The sequence below is a fragment of the Rhamphochromis longiceps genome, linkage group LG14, assembly GCF_057381845.1.
Source record: "Rhamphochromis longiceps isolate RC_006_pf linkage group LG14, R_longiceps_female_GT1.1, whole genome shotgun sequence".
NCBI lineage: Eukaryota > Metazoa > Chordata > Actinopteri > Cichliformes > Cichlidae > Rhamphochromis > Rhamphochromis longiceps.
Window position 1 is genome coordinate 15,644,243 of NC_140570.1, and position 18,302 is coordinate 15,662,544.

Consider the following 18,302-nt stretch of genomic DNA (forward strand, 5'->3'; position numbering starts at 1 on the left):
ATGTCACCTCTTCATTCAATATTGTATTCCATGACTAACCAAGGGTGCGAAGACTATAGACTTACATTTTGTCCTTAAGTAATACACCAACAAATGTGGAGTCAAGAAAACATTGAGGAACTGAAAGTTTTGTTAAAGCTACATAAGAGTTTTAGTCATTTTGATCATCTTTTCTGGCAATTATGGACAACAACTCATATTGGAGATATTGCTCACACTCGTTCTGTTGACATTTTTCATCACTGACTTTTTTAATGGAGATGTAACCACAAATTTCAACTGTGTTCATTATGTGCAATTTCGTTTGTGAGCTATGGTTTTGCTGCATTTTCGGAATTTAGAAAAGGTGGTAGACTGACAAGATGTAAGGAAACTTTTCCATGTGTCCCTGTTGCACCACACCTGAATAAAATTAGTAGGTCATTGGCATGAGTATAGAACTTGACTGCATGATGAAGTGGCAACCCCTAACCATACTCGAGTAAATTTAAGTAAATTTAAGTGTTTGGAAAAATGTACTTCTTAAAGTACTTCTATTGCACCATGTTCATTCACTTATGCGCTGCTGTAACATGAATCAAATGGCTGAATTGCCACCTCAGCATGCAGTCAAGTTTTATAGAGTCTTGCTAATGACCTACTAATTGTATTCAGCGGTGTTGCAACAGGGACACATGGAAAAGTTGCAGGACACCAGCCCTCAAGGACCCCTGATGTAGAGCATTTTGTAAAAAAAAAAATGCATATCCATTTTTTTGGTCAGTGGGTGACACAAAAAGGAAACTGGCTAAGAGTATTTCGGCTCTATCAAAAGCTGTGTGAACTGGAAAGATGAAAGATTTACTTTCCTTACAAAAAGACCATGGTTTATGCACCAAATTGTTCTGTAATCTGTTTTTTTTTGTTTATTTGTTTTTGTTTATATGTGGACAAACAATTAGGTGATTAAATCTCTTTTCAATAACTATATTCCCACTAACTCTGCTGTAGTATCTAATATTGTGAGTCCAGATAAAGAGATAAAGTCATATTTTGACAGAAAGCACACCTAGGGCCAGATTTACTAATGGTCTGCGCCAAATGGTCTGTGCAAGACCAAAGCTGCTGTATTTACTAAAGAAGCTCAGTGTCAATTTTGTGACTAAAGGGCATGGATATGGGTATTTTTATGGAAGCCATATTTTAGATGTATTCATTGGAGTTTTGCTTGTAGAACACAAGATTTTGGGAGGAGAGTCATTAAGTGAATCACATAAACTTAATTTACAAAATGTTCACAGCATACAATTTACTGCGAATTGTATCGACTTAAAAACACAAAAAAACATGTTTTATTTTGCACCTAACATGGTTGTGATAGTTGTTGCTAGGAATGTTAATTTATTTGGAGTCAGAGACAGAGACGATATCAGAACAAGTGTGTAATTGGGTGGGTGTATCGCTCAAAGCTGTAAATGTGATGCATATATCCTCAGGGGAAAATCTGTATTCCCCAACCACATGTTGACTGGTTTCCGGAGTTTGCAGGCTGTCGTTGGATGAAATCAGTCACAAAGAGGGTGCTACACTAAAAAGCTTGTAGTGGTTTCTTTGGTTTCTAGCAGACTGCAACAGGACCCTGTAATATGCAACTATTCACTTACTCACTACTAGCTGAGCAGTAAAACTAAATCATAAAAGAAAAGGCATCATCTTCAAGGTAAAAAAAAATTTATCTTATTGCTCAAACAACACACTTCCAAAAGCCCAACTTTAACTGAAAGCAGACATACTCCATTTTTGGTTTGCATCACTCTTTTCATAGTTGCTGCTTAGAGAGTACTTTGCAAGGGTTTGCAGAAAAATCGAAATTTTCCATATAAACTTCAGGCAAACGCTGCAATCCACTAGTGGTCCAAGTGATCACAGGCAGGTTGCAGCACCATATAGCTTTTTGAAACCAATTTTAGCTAGCAACAGCAAGTAACTTCCTACACTGACAACAACTAGTCAGGGAATACCCATTTTTCACTGACCAATCACTGCTTACCAGGGGTTGCTTACTGGTCTCTAAGGCGTGCGTAACTGGGGCTAAGAGAAACTGCCAGCACACTTTCCCTAGTGAAAAATGTCCAGTAGGTCATTTCCAGGAGCTTGCCAACTGGTCTCCAGACCTGTGTGACTGGACCCAAGCTTTGGCTCTGTTATATAGGTTTCACTACACCCTTGCCCCAAATGTTTAGGGTCAAGCTCCAAATATTACTTCCTCCTCAGTAGTATTGGTATTTTGATGAAATAGAGCACAGCTTTAGAGTGCAAGAATCCCAATACAAGACACATACAAGGATTTTTCTTGTTTTACAAGTAACCAATTTACCTTTTACAGTAACCAGAGTGATTTGCAGTGTTTCAGGTTTTCAGTCACATTCTCACACAGATTAGCACACATTGAAAATGTCTTGTGTCAATCTGTCTTTTCCCAGTAGTCTTCACACCCAGAGCAACTGCTTTTTTCCCCTTCAAACTGGCAGTTTATTGACAGACAGGCGTGAAGTGTGACAGATTAATGTCTGAATGTTACAAACCGGCTTCATATTACCTACACTGCCACACAGCCTGTTGGAAAAAAATGAATAACACATGTACTTAAGCACCCAGCAATGTAACAGTTCATCCCTCACCCCTTTATTAACACAGGGATGGATCAGGATCTGATGTAATTAATGTGGTGTCTTTTTCTACATCTGTTACATACAGATTTCAGGTTTTTAATGGTGGGATTGTAATAACACAGATCTTCTTTTTGAGTTCTGCTGTAATCGAAACCACAAGATTTATCCAGGGAACAGATGTCTGCAGGGATCCCACACGCAAAGTTCCCAGCAATTTCAGACAGAAAAAAAATTGCCTTTATATTAAAAACACCTTCAGCTGCCTCTAATTAATCTGAAACACATCTGTAAATCCTGCACAGCATATTTTTTTGGTTAGCAGACAACACTTCAATTCTGGTGATGGTCACGACTGAAATGAACTGGTTGTGTCTTTATTTATAAATTAGTGCACTGTTCATAGATCACTTACAGAACTGTTCTCACTGTACTGTTCTCTGTACTCACTGGCACATTTTTAAGAACACAGCCTCATCCTAATTTGTACCACTTAGTAAGTCAGGCCCCAATGTATCGTATGTTATTTTAGTTAAACCTTTTTCTCCTGTCTTTATCTTGGCAGTAGAGCTGGGCCGTGAACATATGTGTATTAATTCCCAGAGTTCACATTGTAACCAAGCTGGAAATATGAAAAGAAAAGAATCTGGTGGCATTAAGTGGCAGAAAATCAGCAGCACTTATAAACGTGACAGACAGCTGTTTAAAACAGCAGCTTAACTGACCTCTCATATGAGCAACTTCATCATCGTCGAGTTCACTTTACAATTTTCCTGTTTTTGTGGAGCTGCTGTCATTCAGGTGACACGTGAACAAGTTTTGCAGCATGTACTGTATATTATGGTAACTTTGTTATTGCTAGCCTCGAAACCAGACCTGTAACAACCTCAGAGATTCATACTGCCTTACAAGATTCAGATAAGGCACAGGCAATTTACTAGACACAGAGATAGAGATGACATAAGACTTTTAACTCATACATTTTTTAATTGTGGGTAGGATGGCTCTCAATAAACTATGCACAACTATGCCACCATGAAAGCAGGCATTTTTTAGCAGAAGATTTGTTTCTGTTGGCAACACTAGCTCCTGAAAGCAAAAAGTACGACGATATAGAGTTCCTAGTCAGACCCTCTTGTTCTGTAAAGGATTCTACATCTGGTCTTCCACAGTAACACAGTGTAATAATGTCGTATAGATGAATGGATTTGCATTCGCCCAACTAGACAGAAACATGCACTCAGTCTGAAATATCGCTGGTCTCATCAGTGATAGAAGCAAAGGCCAGCTAATTTGGTGATACACTCTAAGTGCTGAATTTAGTATCTTGTGAGAGCGAATGTCTCGAAACATAATCCAACAAACCTGGGGACACTTTTTTTTTTTTGACTGCAATCTTTGCATCGCAAGAAATTTTAAACAGTGCAACTGCTGAAGCAATTGTTCTGGTTCTCTTTCTGGTAATCAGATAGCCTTATTTACAGGTATGAACTGTGGTTGTTATCAAGATTATCTAAGTGCTTCTGATACCAAATTTTGACGGCATGGAGACAATGAGCTGAGTCTGGTAGCAACCTTTAGAAACGTATGATCTAAAAACCATACAAACCTTTGGCTGACACAAATGCTTCAAAGCTTTGATCTTTGCCAAGGTAACTGACAAGGTAACTCCCAATATATTAATTTCTTAATCCGATACGCTTTAAATAATTTCCCCCAGGGATCAATAAAGTATTCTGATTCTGATTCTGATTCTTTAGCATAAATATATAAACCACCAATAAAATAAAAAATAATATCATGTGAAAGAAAAGGTTTTCATAGAAATGTGTGGAGTCCTGTGAAAAACGGAGTATATTCCTAATGTTCACTGATGCTTTCATGAGAATTAAGAGAGTAAATGGCAGCCAGGTGATGTTAATAAATGCACTTGACTATTGATCACCATGAAGTGTGAGCACAGCTATAAAGGCAGAGGTTTTGGCACTTTACTAATCAAGAGCATTCAGGTAACACAATGTCACAATCAAATGGACGTCCCAGTAAATTCACCCTAAGGTCAGACCATGCAATGCTCAGAGAAACTCCAAAAAGCCCAAAAATTATAAAAAAAATTCCAAAAAAAAACCAACAACCTAGGAGCATCTCAGATGCAGCTCAGACTTTACGGACTTTAGTTAGCATGTTAAATGTTAAAGTTCATGTAACACGAGAAAAATAGCAAGGTAACCTCCCTGTGTTTATCACAACAAAAAAACACAGCAGCTGCCTTTTGGTTGTACTGAATCATTTCACATCCTGCGACCGATCACAACTTGTGATGACTAAATGGTTGCTTAGAGCTTAAGGGTTATTACAACCACTTTTTGATAGCAACAAATTAGTGATTTTCAAAAATCTATCACCCTTAATTGCTGCATTATCAGAAACAAATTGCATGCAATTGCTAACTTGACCCCATTCAATCAAAGACAGACTGACTCGGTGTTATGGAAACATTTATGGCAGTTTTTTGTGACAGTGTTGGAATGCCTGAAGCAAAAAAAAAAAAAATTGAAGCGAGATTATTATCTTACTGGATAAAATAAAGTTTGCAGGTGATAAACTGCAATACTTTGTGAGTGAAGTATTGTCACAATATCATATCACCAAAATCATGCATCAAACAGGAAAGTATCCCCAGCACAACAGGAGATCTACAACAGAATGATTTAAAATGAAATAAAGTGTTATAAATGCCCAGGCAAAGTCCAGACCTCAACCTGGTCAAAATGTTGTAGTGGGACACTAAGAAAGCTGTGTATAAACGAAGCAACATTGTAAAATAAAGAATCAGACCATATTCCTCGAAAACAATGTGAGAGGCTGAGAAAGTAAACTTGTAAGTAAAGGTGGTTCTACAAACTACTGAACAATGGGGAGTGTCTAGTTTGTCACAGGACTGCATGGAGTTCTGTGACAAACTCTCTTTTTCAGATAATTGTATTCATTACCTTTAATCTTTGTACTAGCTCTCATTTTACATAAGCTGCACTGACAAGCAAGTTGTCAAAAAATGTCAAGCATCCAAATTCTGTCTTTGGTTCGCAATAACACCAAAACTTTCAAAGATGGCCTCCTAAAAGTTGTTCACAAATGACCTCAAATGAACTCATATATGTGCTTGTACCCCTTTAATCAATTTCAAACTGCAATCTACATAATAATAATGTTTAACAGGTCAGAATATAAACCATGGCAAGTCGTTATGTAACTGTAAGTGCAGCCGTCTTCTCTTTGAATTTTTGTCAGACAATCACTAAAGCCTCAAATCCTCAAAGACGGTATTTGGGACAGCCCTAGACTGCATAGAGTGGGTACAGCTTTGAACTTCTCCTTTCTTCTTTTTTCCTTCTTCAGACAACTTCTGTCACTTTTCGTTTGTACAGCTAATTGTAATACAATAAATGCCTTCAAGGAGAAACTGTCCGAAAGTATGCACTCACATCATCATACCGTATCATAATGCACTGTCAAGAATTCATAGACACTTTTTAAAGTTAATTCAGCCTCATATCTAAGGGTGAAAAGTTTTGTTCAAGTGTTTTTGCCAGTCTTTTGGGATTATCAAAGCTTTCTTCTACACTGGGTTTAACTGTTAAGATTCTGAAAGCCATCCTTCAAATCTGACATCAAAAATAATGCAGTTTAAAGTTTACACAACGGCTTAAAATGGTAAAACAATCATGATGTTTTCGTCATTAATATTGGCTCTTAATTGTGCACACAGATTCTCGTTCACTTGGAAAATCTGTCCAACACATAGTATCATTTATTGTAAGTGAGATAATACCATCTATAATTTTTCCAGGATGTTGTTTAGCTGTGAAACCAGGATCACTGAACTTGCCTTCAAGAGAGTATGTTATTAAGGTCAAGAGAGTAATTTTAACTTTCCCTTTGGAAACAGACAAGTGATGTAGGGAAGACTTTGCGCACAACAATGAAAAGTAAACTCGCTCAGTCGCATCAATCAATTACTTAACCATAGTTTTTAGTTTCTAAAACCACCAGAGTTCTGCTAAGTTTTACAGTGCTGTAAGTTTTCTAAGCATCAGAAAGAAAGAGTGAGGGGGTGAGGGTAGTCTGAGAATATAACATTTTCATAACATTTACATTTGCTAAATTAGGCACACTATTGTCAATTATAATTAATGCTGTAAAGCTTAAACTTAGCTATTAAGTTTCTTGATATATCATCGCATACCATATTCATTTGGTACTCCCTACAGGTTAGGCTAAATCAAATACTGAAAATGCTCTGCAAACATTAATTGAACCACGTTTGGGAGTGTGTGTGTGTGTGCGGCTGGACACAGGAGCTGATGAGGCACCGATGAAAGCCCCAAAACAGCATAGTGATGAACTTAATATTCATTTTGTCTTTTTGTCTCTCTTCCTCCCTCATTCTTTCCAAGGCAAATAAAACAGGATTAGCAGAAGAGAGAAAGAGATATGCCTGCGTCAGCTGCATGTGTATAATCCTCAGTCTTTATGTCCTGCCAAAATACACAGTTTTGCATTACAAGGGACTAAAGTGAGGATAGAAACAGAGATGAACACTGAGGAGATGTAGATGGACAGTTGTCTTGTGTGGTTTCATAGAGCTACTTCAGTGTGTGCAGTTTTTCTCTTTGTCAGTATCCATGGCTTTGTTTCACTGTGGTGGCTACTGTATACACATCAGTGTCTCCAGCCAATGAGAAGTCAGGTAGCACACAGGATAAGTACAAAGAAACATAAATAAAGTGGGGTCGGTACCTGACCGGTCAGTACCAAAGTGCCTGTATAAACAGTGTTTATTTATGTGTTAATTCTTTTATTCAATTCAATTCAATTTTATTTATATAGCGCCAAATCACAACAAAAGTCGCCTCAAGGCACTTCATAGGTACAGAGAAAAACCCAACAATCATATGACCCCCTGTGAGCAAGCACTTTGGCGACAGTGGGAAGGAAAAACTCCCTTTTAACGGGAAGAAACCTCCGGCAGAACCAGGCTCAGGGAGGGGAGGCCATCTGCTGCGACCGGTTGGGGTGAGAGAAGGAAGACAGGATAAAAGACATGCTGTGGAAGAATAATGTAACTGTCAGAAAATTGCCCAAAAAAGATTAAGCTGACAGTGTCATGATATCATGTTTGCTTTTGCTCTGCCTGGATACAGCAAAAAGGCAGAATATTCAAAGGCCAGGTGTAAAAACAAAGTTGAACTGGAAAATTTAGAAAGATTTACAGGATTAACAGGATGAACAGTTACATCCATACAATTTTGGACAGAGACAACACAGTTCCTTCATTTCAGGGGAACAAAAGTAATTGGACAAATTAAATAACTGTAAATAAAATGTTTATTTCTAATACTTGGTTGAAAACCCTTTGCTGGCAATGACAGCCTGAAGTCTTGAACTCATGGACATCACCACATGTTGGGTTTCCTACTTTTAAATGCTCTGCCAGGCCTTCACTGCAGTGGCTTTCAGTTGCTGTTTGTTTGTTGGCCTTTCTGTCCAAAGTTTAGTCTTCAACAAGTGAAACGCATGCTCAATTAGATTAAGATCAGGTGACTACCTTGGCCATTGAAGAATATTCTACTTCTTTGCTTTAATAAACTTCTGGGTTGCTTTGGCTGTATATTTTGGGTCATTGTCAATTATGTCTATTATGAAATGCCTCCCCATCAATTTGACTGCATTTGCCTGGATTTGAGCAGACAGTATGACTCTGAACACCTCAGAATTCAGCAGCTTCTGTCCTGTGTCACGTCATCAATAAACACTAGTGTCCCAGTGCCACTGGCAGCCATGCACAACCAGGCCATCGCACTGCCTCTGCCATGTTTTACAGATGATGCTTTGGAATGTGAGCTGTTCCACGCCTTCTCCATACTTTTTTCTTACCATCATACTGGTAGAGGTTGATCTTGGTTTCATCTGTCCAAAGAATGTTTTTCCTGAACAGTGCTGGCTTTTTTTAAGATGTGTTTTAGCAAAGTTCAACCTAGTCTTTCTATTCTTGAGGCTTATGAGTGGCTTGCACATTACAGTGAACCCTCTGTATTTACTTTCATTTAGTCTTCTCTTTATGGTAGACTTGGATATCACTACGCCTACCTCCTGCAGAATTTTTCTGCGATCATCCATTACTGTTGTCTTCTTTCCAGGTCTTTTTTGCGTTGCTGAGTGCTCAGTGCGTTTTTTCTTTCTCAGGATGTACCAAACTGTAGATTTTGCCACTCCTGATATTGTAGCAATTTCTCAGATCGTTTTTTGTTTTGTTTTGTTTTTGCAGCTTAAGGATAGCTTTCAGCTCCTTTGACTGCATCTTCCAGATAAAAGCACCACACCTCAAATCAAATCATCATACACACAACTGCCCATGAAATAGCCTTTTAGTCAATTGTCCAATTACTTTTGGACCCTTTAAAAACGTGTTAAGGAGCTGAAACTCCTAATCCCTTCATCCAATTTGAATGTAGGTAACCCCAAATGAAAGCTGAGAGTCTAAAATCATGTCCATATCCAATATATAACTATAATTGGAATATGTTTCAATAAACAAGTTTTAAAAAAAAAACTTGTGTCAGAGTCCAAATATATATGGAGCTAACTGTAGTTATGAACCTTGGAATACAGTTGGCATGGATTTTAGCAATTTTGTAAATGCAAATAGTTCCAAGCAGTAGCCAAAGCTTCGTCAGTGGACTGTAGTCAGATGCTAAAATCAAATCCTCTCTCAACAACTACATAAGGGAACATGAGCTAAGGAACAAAGAGTGTCAGAGGGCTGTTGCCAAGTTTAAAAAAAATTCCAATGCTCAATGGTGCGAGGGGCTTCAGTGTTGAAAGTGTATGTGGAGCTGCACCCCATCCTCTTGGGCTGATACAAAAGATAGCAAAGGGGTGAAATATTGGTAGAGAAAACCAAGGTGGATTAAAAGATGTTTTGTTTTGTTTTTTGAGCCTTCTAAATGAAAGCACAATCAAAGCTTGTGCAACTAAAAAGCAAATAAAAGTCCATGTTGTAACAGTGGCTTCTTAGGCTGATTGAAATGTCTTAATGCAGGCAGACGCTGTGCCATCATTTGTTCTATCTTCAAATTTGTAAACTTGGCTACAATCTCAGACAACAGACATTTCAGACAGACAGATCTAGATCAAGGTGGGTGTGGGGTCAAACCCCACTAGGTTTGATCATATAAACTTGGCTTAATTTGAATTCAGTGGCGACCTGAAATAATTTATGTTTGTTAATATTTTGAATTCCAGGGTGATTACCACAGCTCTGGGTGGTGGAGGTGGACTACCAAACACTTCCTTTACATAAAGCTGAGACAAAAAAAAAACCTTTTACCACTGTGTCAAACACTCTTTTTCACTATCACATGGCATGGAGCATCAATAAGAGCATTGATATAAAATCCTAACAATACCCATCCCTATTAAAGCAAAAAAGGGTATCCATATAAGCTGAGCAACAGTGCATGACAGCTTGTTAATAATTGTTAATTGTTAATACACAAAACGCTTAGAGCTGAAACCCATAGAAACACATCTTGTCGAGAAACAGAATAGTAGCGTATATCCATATGACATATTGTATCTTTTGATTATTCTGTACATCCTTGGATAAATTAGCTTTCCCTTTTAGATATGCTTTCCATACTAATTTGGCTTAATAGGCTGCTGATTAACAAAAACAAGCCTTTGTGTGTCTACGTGTGAGTGTGTATTTGCATGTGGTCTCAACTATTGTATACTGCAGTGAGCATTTGTTTATATGAGTACAAAAAATATAATCTGTATGCTTGTTATCTATTTCCAAAAGTACACACTGAAGGTGTCTGAGAAGTGCAGGCTTGTGTCTGAGTATCTAATCTCAGGTCTTGGACAACTTTTAGACAATATGTTAAATAATAGTGTTACTCTGTTGTACCTATGCACATCCACTGTCTGCTTCTGTTTATATTGTGACTTAATAAACAATTGTTCTACATGACTTTTAATTGGTATTTACAACTACTCAGATTAATAGACATTATCTATAGAATCTTTCCTCTGCTGTGCAAACAGCATTGGCTTACTGTAATTAAACTGTGACATTGACCTGCTGTCTTGTCTTTCTGTCTTTGACTGAAGACTGCTGTTAGCACTGTTTAATTGACTGCTGTTGAGGAGTGTTTTCTGTCTTTAAAAGAGTGTGGTAGGGCCATGAAATGTGTTTTGTACATCTATGAGTAGCCTTCAGTAATCTGTTTTTTTAAACACTTATTTAACCTGAAAATTAAGCTCTTGATATATAGAAAATCATCTCTGAAGAGTGAAGATGCAGTGCTCTTTAAAAGTCTTGAGCCAACTGTTTCTTTATATTTTTCTTGCAAGAACCCAAACTTTGTTGTAAATTTTAATGTGGTCTTGAGCAATAGTTCTGCAGGCTTTCTGAACACCTTTCAAAGCTTTTCTTTATAGATTGACTGCTTTGGTCAGGTCCAGTCCCTGTGCCTGAGCAAACTGGACAAGTGGCTTAACGGTATCTCTAGCTGATGAACAGTATCTGAAAGTCATGCCTGGAGAAAATAGGAAAAAATCCAGCAAAGACCTGACACAGGACCTGAGGGATGGACCTGATCCCTCAGTAGATTCATCAGTTGTTGACTAAAGCCTGATCAGAAATAATCTCAATGGAAGGGTGGCTCTCAAGAAGCCATTCTTAAGGAGGGGAAACAAGGAGAAAAGGCTTTAGTATGTCAAATTACACAAGAACTGGACTGGACCAGTAGCACCAGGTCTTATGGAGTAATGAATGCAAATTTGAAATTTTAGCTTCAAATCCTTCAAGTCTTCATCAGAATATGTACAGAGGAGGTCAGGAGAGAGGTACAACAGTGAGTGTCTACAGCCATCTGTAAAACACAGCAGAGGCTCTGTGATGGGTTGGTGCTGTATTTAGACTGGTGGAGTTGTGGATCTTGACAAAATCGGTGGAATTATGAACACAGAAAAGGATCAGATTTTGATCAACCATCTCAACTGCTACATTTTTCAGTTTGACAATGATCACAAACACACTAACAATGTACTAAAAGCATATCTGATAGACAAACACACAATGGAGCACCACCAGTTAGGAACTACCCAGAGCGTGGACTTCTGATGCCACGGTTTCAACGTTATTGAAGCAGTCTGGGATGTACTTGACATAGAACAAAACAAACGACAGCCATAAATAAATGGTGATTTGTTGTGATTTGGCGCTATACAAATGAAATTGAATGAATTTAAAGCTCTTCTCCTCACATACAAAACCTCGATTAATCCGGCTCTGTTAAAGATTTCATAGTACCAGGCACTCTCTGTAATTTTTTATTATAGATTAGACTTTAAAGGATAAACAAAAACTTTCTTGTTCACTCAATACTTTTCATTCTATGTGTGTTTATACATCATAACTGATTTAATCATTAATTGTTAAACTTTGTTTCGCTCTCCTATAGGTAGCCTTTGTCTTTTTTCCCCTCACCCAAAACCGGTCATGCTGGATTGCTCTCTCTGTTTCTGTTTCTCCAAATTTGAGCTAAGTTTTACTTTCCCCATTGTCATTCATTGGTGAGGGATCAGCGTCAGTGAAACAGGTTGGCTGCTAGCTACCACAGTTAGAATGGACACAGAAGCATGGCAACAAAGAATGGTCAGCTGTTTGTTAGCAAGTTAAGTTTTGACTCGTTCATGTTAAACACAAGTAAATTAGTCTTCAGAGCAATAAGTCTAGGTTAGCTGCTAGTGTGAGAAAATTCATTTATTGAACATATTGACTCAAGTGACATTGGGTCAGTTAGAAAGTCAATTCATGATTTTATTCGTGTAATTGCCCAGCCCTGTGTACTGTTTGTGTGTGTTCTTGTGTATACTAAACTGGTATGATGTTCTGAAGAAGAGAAATGACAAAAAAGATGAGAGATAGTTATGAAGATATAATAATGATCAGCTATCTAAGAAACGAAAAAGACAAAAATGAGTAAAGCTGAAGAAGAATAGGATCAAAACATTTATTACTGAAAGCATAAGTGGAAGACAAAGAAAAAAAGAGAGTTGGACACAGAGAAAATAGATTTGATACATATGCAAACAACACTCACTTGAATGGGAATCATTTTATGGAACTTCAGTGCCCCCTTATGGTGAAATCTGGCAAAACAGCCAACGCAGTAGTTTTCAGTGCATTCAGCACACATCTGCAACACATAGACCAAGTGCCATCAGTCTGTCTGCATATAAAAACACCCACCTTTAGTGTGTTTCTATGTCTTTCAGTTTAAAAAACAATGGTCACTGCCTGTGCATGTCTGTGTACTGTATGCATATATATTAATTCATGCAAGTGGTTGCACTGGTAGGTAAAGCGCTCTTTTGCTAAAGATGTAACCTCAACCTTTCCTTATAAACTGGCGTGGTGCTGCAAGATGCACGTGTGTGTGTTTGTGTGTGTGCTAGCTGTGTGCACATTGGTGCATTTGTGCTTGGCACATGTGTGTTGTGAGTGTGGTTGAGTGAATGCCTCTTAAGGGAGGTCATTATAATTTCTATCTGTAAGAATCAGGTCTTGTTAGTGGGAAAAAGTCATTGCATCAGCAGGTTTGGGAAACAGGCTTTGGACAGAGCACACAAGCAAGGGCAAGTGCAATGGAGACACGGAGGCTAGGGTGGAGAAAAAGCAAACAGTCAAGCAACAACTAGCCTGTGTTTGGTTTCCTTCACTATGCATGCAAGTTTCTTTTTCAATAGATCAAGGTTTTATTACCAACACCATCACTTAAAATAGTGTAGTTTAGTGCACTCTTTCAAGAAACACTACCAATTCTTTTTATCCTTGGAGGAACTTAACTATTTCATTTATTTATTTTGTGACAGTGTGATGCAGTTCCCGATCTAATGACTTGGAAGCTTTCTGTTTCTTCCTCACTTGCATATTTGCTATGTCTACACCTGTTTATTCATAGATGAATAATAGATAATTATAATAAATAAAGCAGTACAACAAACACAATGATTCACAGTTCCATGCTGATTTCTGGATGAATAACCTTACAGTGTAAATTTATACCAGCTGATTCAAACATTAATCCAGTAAAAAAAAAATTTATTTAGATACATATTATGTATTTCTGTAATTAATGTCTTTATGGGTGATGCTGTGTGTTCATTCTTTTTTTTTCTTTTTTTATCCATACATGGAAGTATGTGTGTGAGTGTGTGTACACGCAAACCTGCAGCTGCGACATTGCCCTTTAATGGTCCCATAAAGCAGGGCCTCATTTCCCCTCTCAGGCCTGAGGATAAATTACAACCACTCCTCTGGGACTAGGCATCCCTATCAGACTGCAAGCAGCATATCACTGCACTCTTCCTACTACACAGGGAGAAATGAGGTAGCTTTTTTTTTTTTTTTCTTCTTTGCCTGGATGACTCTGGAATAAAGCATGAGGCTAGGTGTGCAGTGTGTGTTGCACATGAGATTTCAGCATTTTTATTACAATGAGTCATGTTTTTTTTTTTTTTTTTTTAAAAAGAAAGAAAAAAGGACAGATGTGTGATTGTGCGTTTATGAGTGCATATGTGAGTGTGTGAGCATTTGTGTGCATAAGTGCAGTTCCAGACAGAATGGCACAGACAGTTGTAACGCTTCCCATTATTGCCATCATTATAGGGTACGAGGGCTATCCAAAATGTGTGTGCGCATGAGGGTATTGTGTGTATTTGTGGATGCATTTAGCCTACGTGCTTGCCCAGACTACCATAAGCACAACCATTAAGCCCATAACTATGGGACACTGGGGGCATCCGGCCCTTCATTGGACAGTTCAGAGCCATCATCATCATCAAACACACTATCAAGCAAATCACATCACATTATATTTTAACACACTGTGTGTGCTGCACTTAAATAAGTTATTCCACAACAAAAAGGGGGGAAAATTGTAGATGTCAGCTCAATCAGTTCAACCCCTGCCTCTCCTTCAATTCCTCTTTAAGTCTCCCTCGCTCTTACCATCATTGTTCTTGTTCTCGTTCTCATAGAAGCATCACTTATTCAATACTAAAGTCTGCTGGCTTCATAGTGAAACACAGAATAGGATTTACACAGGGAGCTGAGGATTTAGGAGGTGGGAGCAACTGGTCATCAAACATGCATTACTCAGCTCAGTCCATTACACACACACACACACACACACACACACACACACACACACACACACACACACACACACACACACGGTAAGGCTTCATTTCTCTCCTTCTCCCTCTTATTCACACATACAGTTTCAGGCCGTCATCCCTCCTCCTGAGCAGCAGTGGATGAAGAGCGAGAAAGAATAAACAATGGTGCCCTCAGAGGTCTCAAGTATCGATGAATGGATCCAACTAAACTGTTATCAGTGCAAACACAAACACACAGATAGACCAACAGATTGGACAGTTGAGGCACAGCGAGAGAGAGGAAGGCAGAAGAAAGAAAAAGACAGACATGAATAAGCGAGTGCAGAAAGAAAGAGAGAAACAGGTCAGAATATGGCAGATGGAAAAACTGAAAAGGAGGAGTGACGAGAAAACACGAGGAAGAAAGAAGGATGGGTAAACACATAATGACAAAAGAGGGAGGTGGGCAGGTGAAAATGAGCATCTGAATGACAGACGAGCTAACAGCTGATGCAGGAAGAAGAGAAACAAATCTATATAATAACTGCAGTAAGATATATGGGTGAGAAGAGGGGACTCCAAAGAAAAATGAAAGGGGGGGGACTGAAAATATGACATTCAACATTTAAACTTTGAAAACAGATCAAGTGAATTGGCTCCTAGTGCTGCACGTGTAAGTGTTTGGTGTGTGTGTGTGTGTGTGTGTGTATGTGTGTGTGTGCCTGCCTTATTAACACACAAAACCTTTACCTGAATCCAATGAGAAAGGGCAAAATCACTTGGCAATTAGTAAAATCTGATCTTTCAAACACACAATTTTTGCTTTGTGACAGAGCCAAACAAACCCTGCATCCATGACAGTTAAAGTGACTTTTGCCATACAGTGTTGTTTGCATTTGTTCAGGTGTGACAGTTTTTGCGTGCATACTATTCCAGCAGTCTTGACTTCACATTGTCCACATACTGTTCCCCTCAGTCTGCTTTTTCTTGCCGTCTGGGTAGGAAGTGGAGGTGGTGGTTGAGGCGGGGCTAAAAAGAGCAAGTGCACTGTTATTAACTCTTGGTAAGGGTATTTAATTTAATATTCCTGACATTTAAGGGATATTATGCAACTGACGACCATGACCAACAGAAAAACACAGAGAGATACAGTTTAGCATGTACAGCAAAGTTTTACACAAGTATCAAAAGTGCGTCTGTTATTGGTGCAAAAAGTTGTTAAAGCAGTTAGCCTGCTTGTACAACTAGTTCACACACTGCTGTGAAATGTAACAACAAAACCAAAGGTTATATTGCCTGTTACAACATATTGTGCACACCAAAGACAGTCCTTTAAAACGTTTTCTTAGCTGTTTATAATTAATACATGACGCAGAGACATTTAACTATTGCGCCTCATGATTTTCTTTCCATCATGTTTAACATAAGTATGCCAAAGCTAAACATTTGTTAGACAGATCAGTGTTTAACGGAAAAACTCCAGAGTCTGGTACCTGCCTTTTCAAGTATCCCTCGTACTGAACTAACTGTGAAGAATGCTCTTGCATATTAACGTCCAATTGGACGGTAGAAGGAAGTTCAATATAGTGCCAAGAGTACGCCTGCATGTCAAGCCTACCTGGTGCAGATATTTTACTTCTGAAACTCAAGTTGTGACTGTAAACTTCTCACCTGTCAGTTCTTCATCCTTCAGCACTCGGATCTTCAGTTTACCTGCTGACAGCTGTTGAGGCAGCATAGAGAAACAAATCAGCTCTCAGTTTACCAACAATCCTACGCAGTGTTCAGTTTTGTGTGTATTTGTAGGTATAAACTACTGTATGTTCATACAGTAGTATGCAGCGTTAGTGTTTACATTGCTGTATTTTATAATGTGTGAGCAAATAAATTAATAAGTTACCTCATTACTCTGCTGTTGAGAACTGACTTGAACACAGTGTCTTTGTCCAGAAACCAAGTTTCCACATTAGTATTAGGAATATCAGTCTAGATTATGGTTACTGCCTCTAGCATCTCTTTTTTCCCCAGACGTGTTCCACAACCACACTCTTTTACAGCTGAACAATTAAAAGTGGCTTTAAAATTTGGAGAAGACTGTTTTTCTGCTTTAGATTTAAAGACATCTGCATTGCAGCCCAAAGATCTAGCGTACATCCCAAATACACATGAAAACAGGATTCAAGACACATTCATAATCCTAACGTCACAAACTGAAAAACAGCTTTTGGACAATAATGCTTATACTGTATGTTAGTTTTCAGCTGTAATTAGCATGCAAACAAATGTGGCATGATGTTTAAGAGTTAAATGTGTTTTATTCTGTCACTCTAACTCACATAGGAAAAATTAGAATGAAAATTAAAGACATATAAATATATTTTTTATCTTGACGGTACCTTTTGGAGCTTGCTCTCTTTGTCTTTCTTGGAGCCATATGAGAGAGAATTGCTTGTCATGGAACCACATTCTCCAGATGCCCATTTAATCCTTTGTGAATGTCTTAACAGAGGGAGAGGTCGATTTTTCTTTGTAAATCAAACAATCCTATTAATTTGACCATGCATATCTCATCAACAGTTACATAGCACTGATTTCTCAAAAATGACAGAAAAAAACTGCCTGAGTCCTTGATTTGTCTTGTTTATGCTTTATATCCAAAAAGACAGACTCTGATGACATTTGTTCTACACAAGATCTGTGTCTGCAGCTGAAAAGTAAAATCCAACAGAAATTCCCTTATGCAGTGTCTTGGGGATTCGGTATACCTGTTCATGCAGCATAGAGTAAATACCAATAAGTAACAATGAATGCACAGATATCTTTACATGTGCAAATTTACTTTAAAAGAAGTCTGAACACCGTTCTCAGATTGTATTATACCTGATTCGATTTCACAGAAACAACTGACACATCTTGCTATTCCTGTATTTTTATCAAGGTGGATGTGAACAGCAGGCTGGATGTAACAACACTCAAAGCTAATGTATTTTAATCTGTTGAAGTTTCCCCATGGGGCGTGAGTATTTAATAATATTGTCAGGCATTAAGATGAGAAGAAATGTAGAAAAAAATGTCAGCAAAATACGGAAAAGGGTATAAAACCTGAAGTTTCATACCTTAAATCTCTCAATATTTTTTAAAGAAATATAGATGCAGATTATTTTTAATCAATTTTAAAAATTTTATATTTTAAGAATCTTTTTTTATTTTTAGAGAGAAAGAGAAAGTAGTGGCTCATGCCTCATGCTTGGCTTTATATTGCATGATTTGGTCAAATGCAAAAGGATATTTGCCTACAATATTACAGCACAGAAGGAAGTTTAATGAATGAATTCATGAATAAATAAATGTTACATATGTGTATAAGCTTATTTCAGCCATCTTCCGCTAGTAAGCTGGGGAAGGCGGCTTAACCAGATGCTA

General features: G+C 38.0%; 1 protein-coding gene across 5 annotated transcripts in view; it reads right to left on the reverse strand.

Annotated features, from left to right (window-relative positions):
• Positions 1-18,302, reverse strand: part of zbbx (zinc finger, B-box domain containing) — a 77,946-nt gene that overhangs the window by 46,634 nt on the left and 13,010 nt on the right. For all 5 annotated transcript variants that reach the window (XM_085379627.1, XM_085379624.1, XM_085379626.1 and 2 more), the window contains 4 exons: positions 17,276-17,378; positions 16,551-16,602; positions 15,808-15,908; positions 12,821-12,916 (listed from right to left, as the gene is read on the reverse strand). In XM_085379627.1, the coding sequence (XP_085235753.1) occupies positions 12,821-12,916; positions 15,808-15,908; positions 16,551-16,602; positions 17,276-17,378 (352 nt within the window). The remainder of the gene's footprint in view (positions 1-12,820; positions 12,917-15,807; positions 15,909-16,550; positions 16,603-17,275; positions 17,379-18,302) is intronic.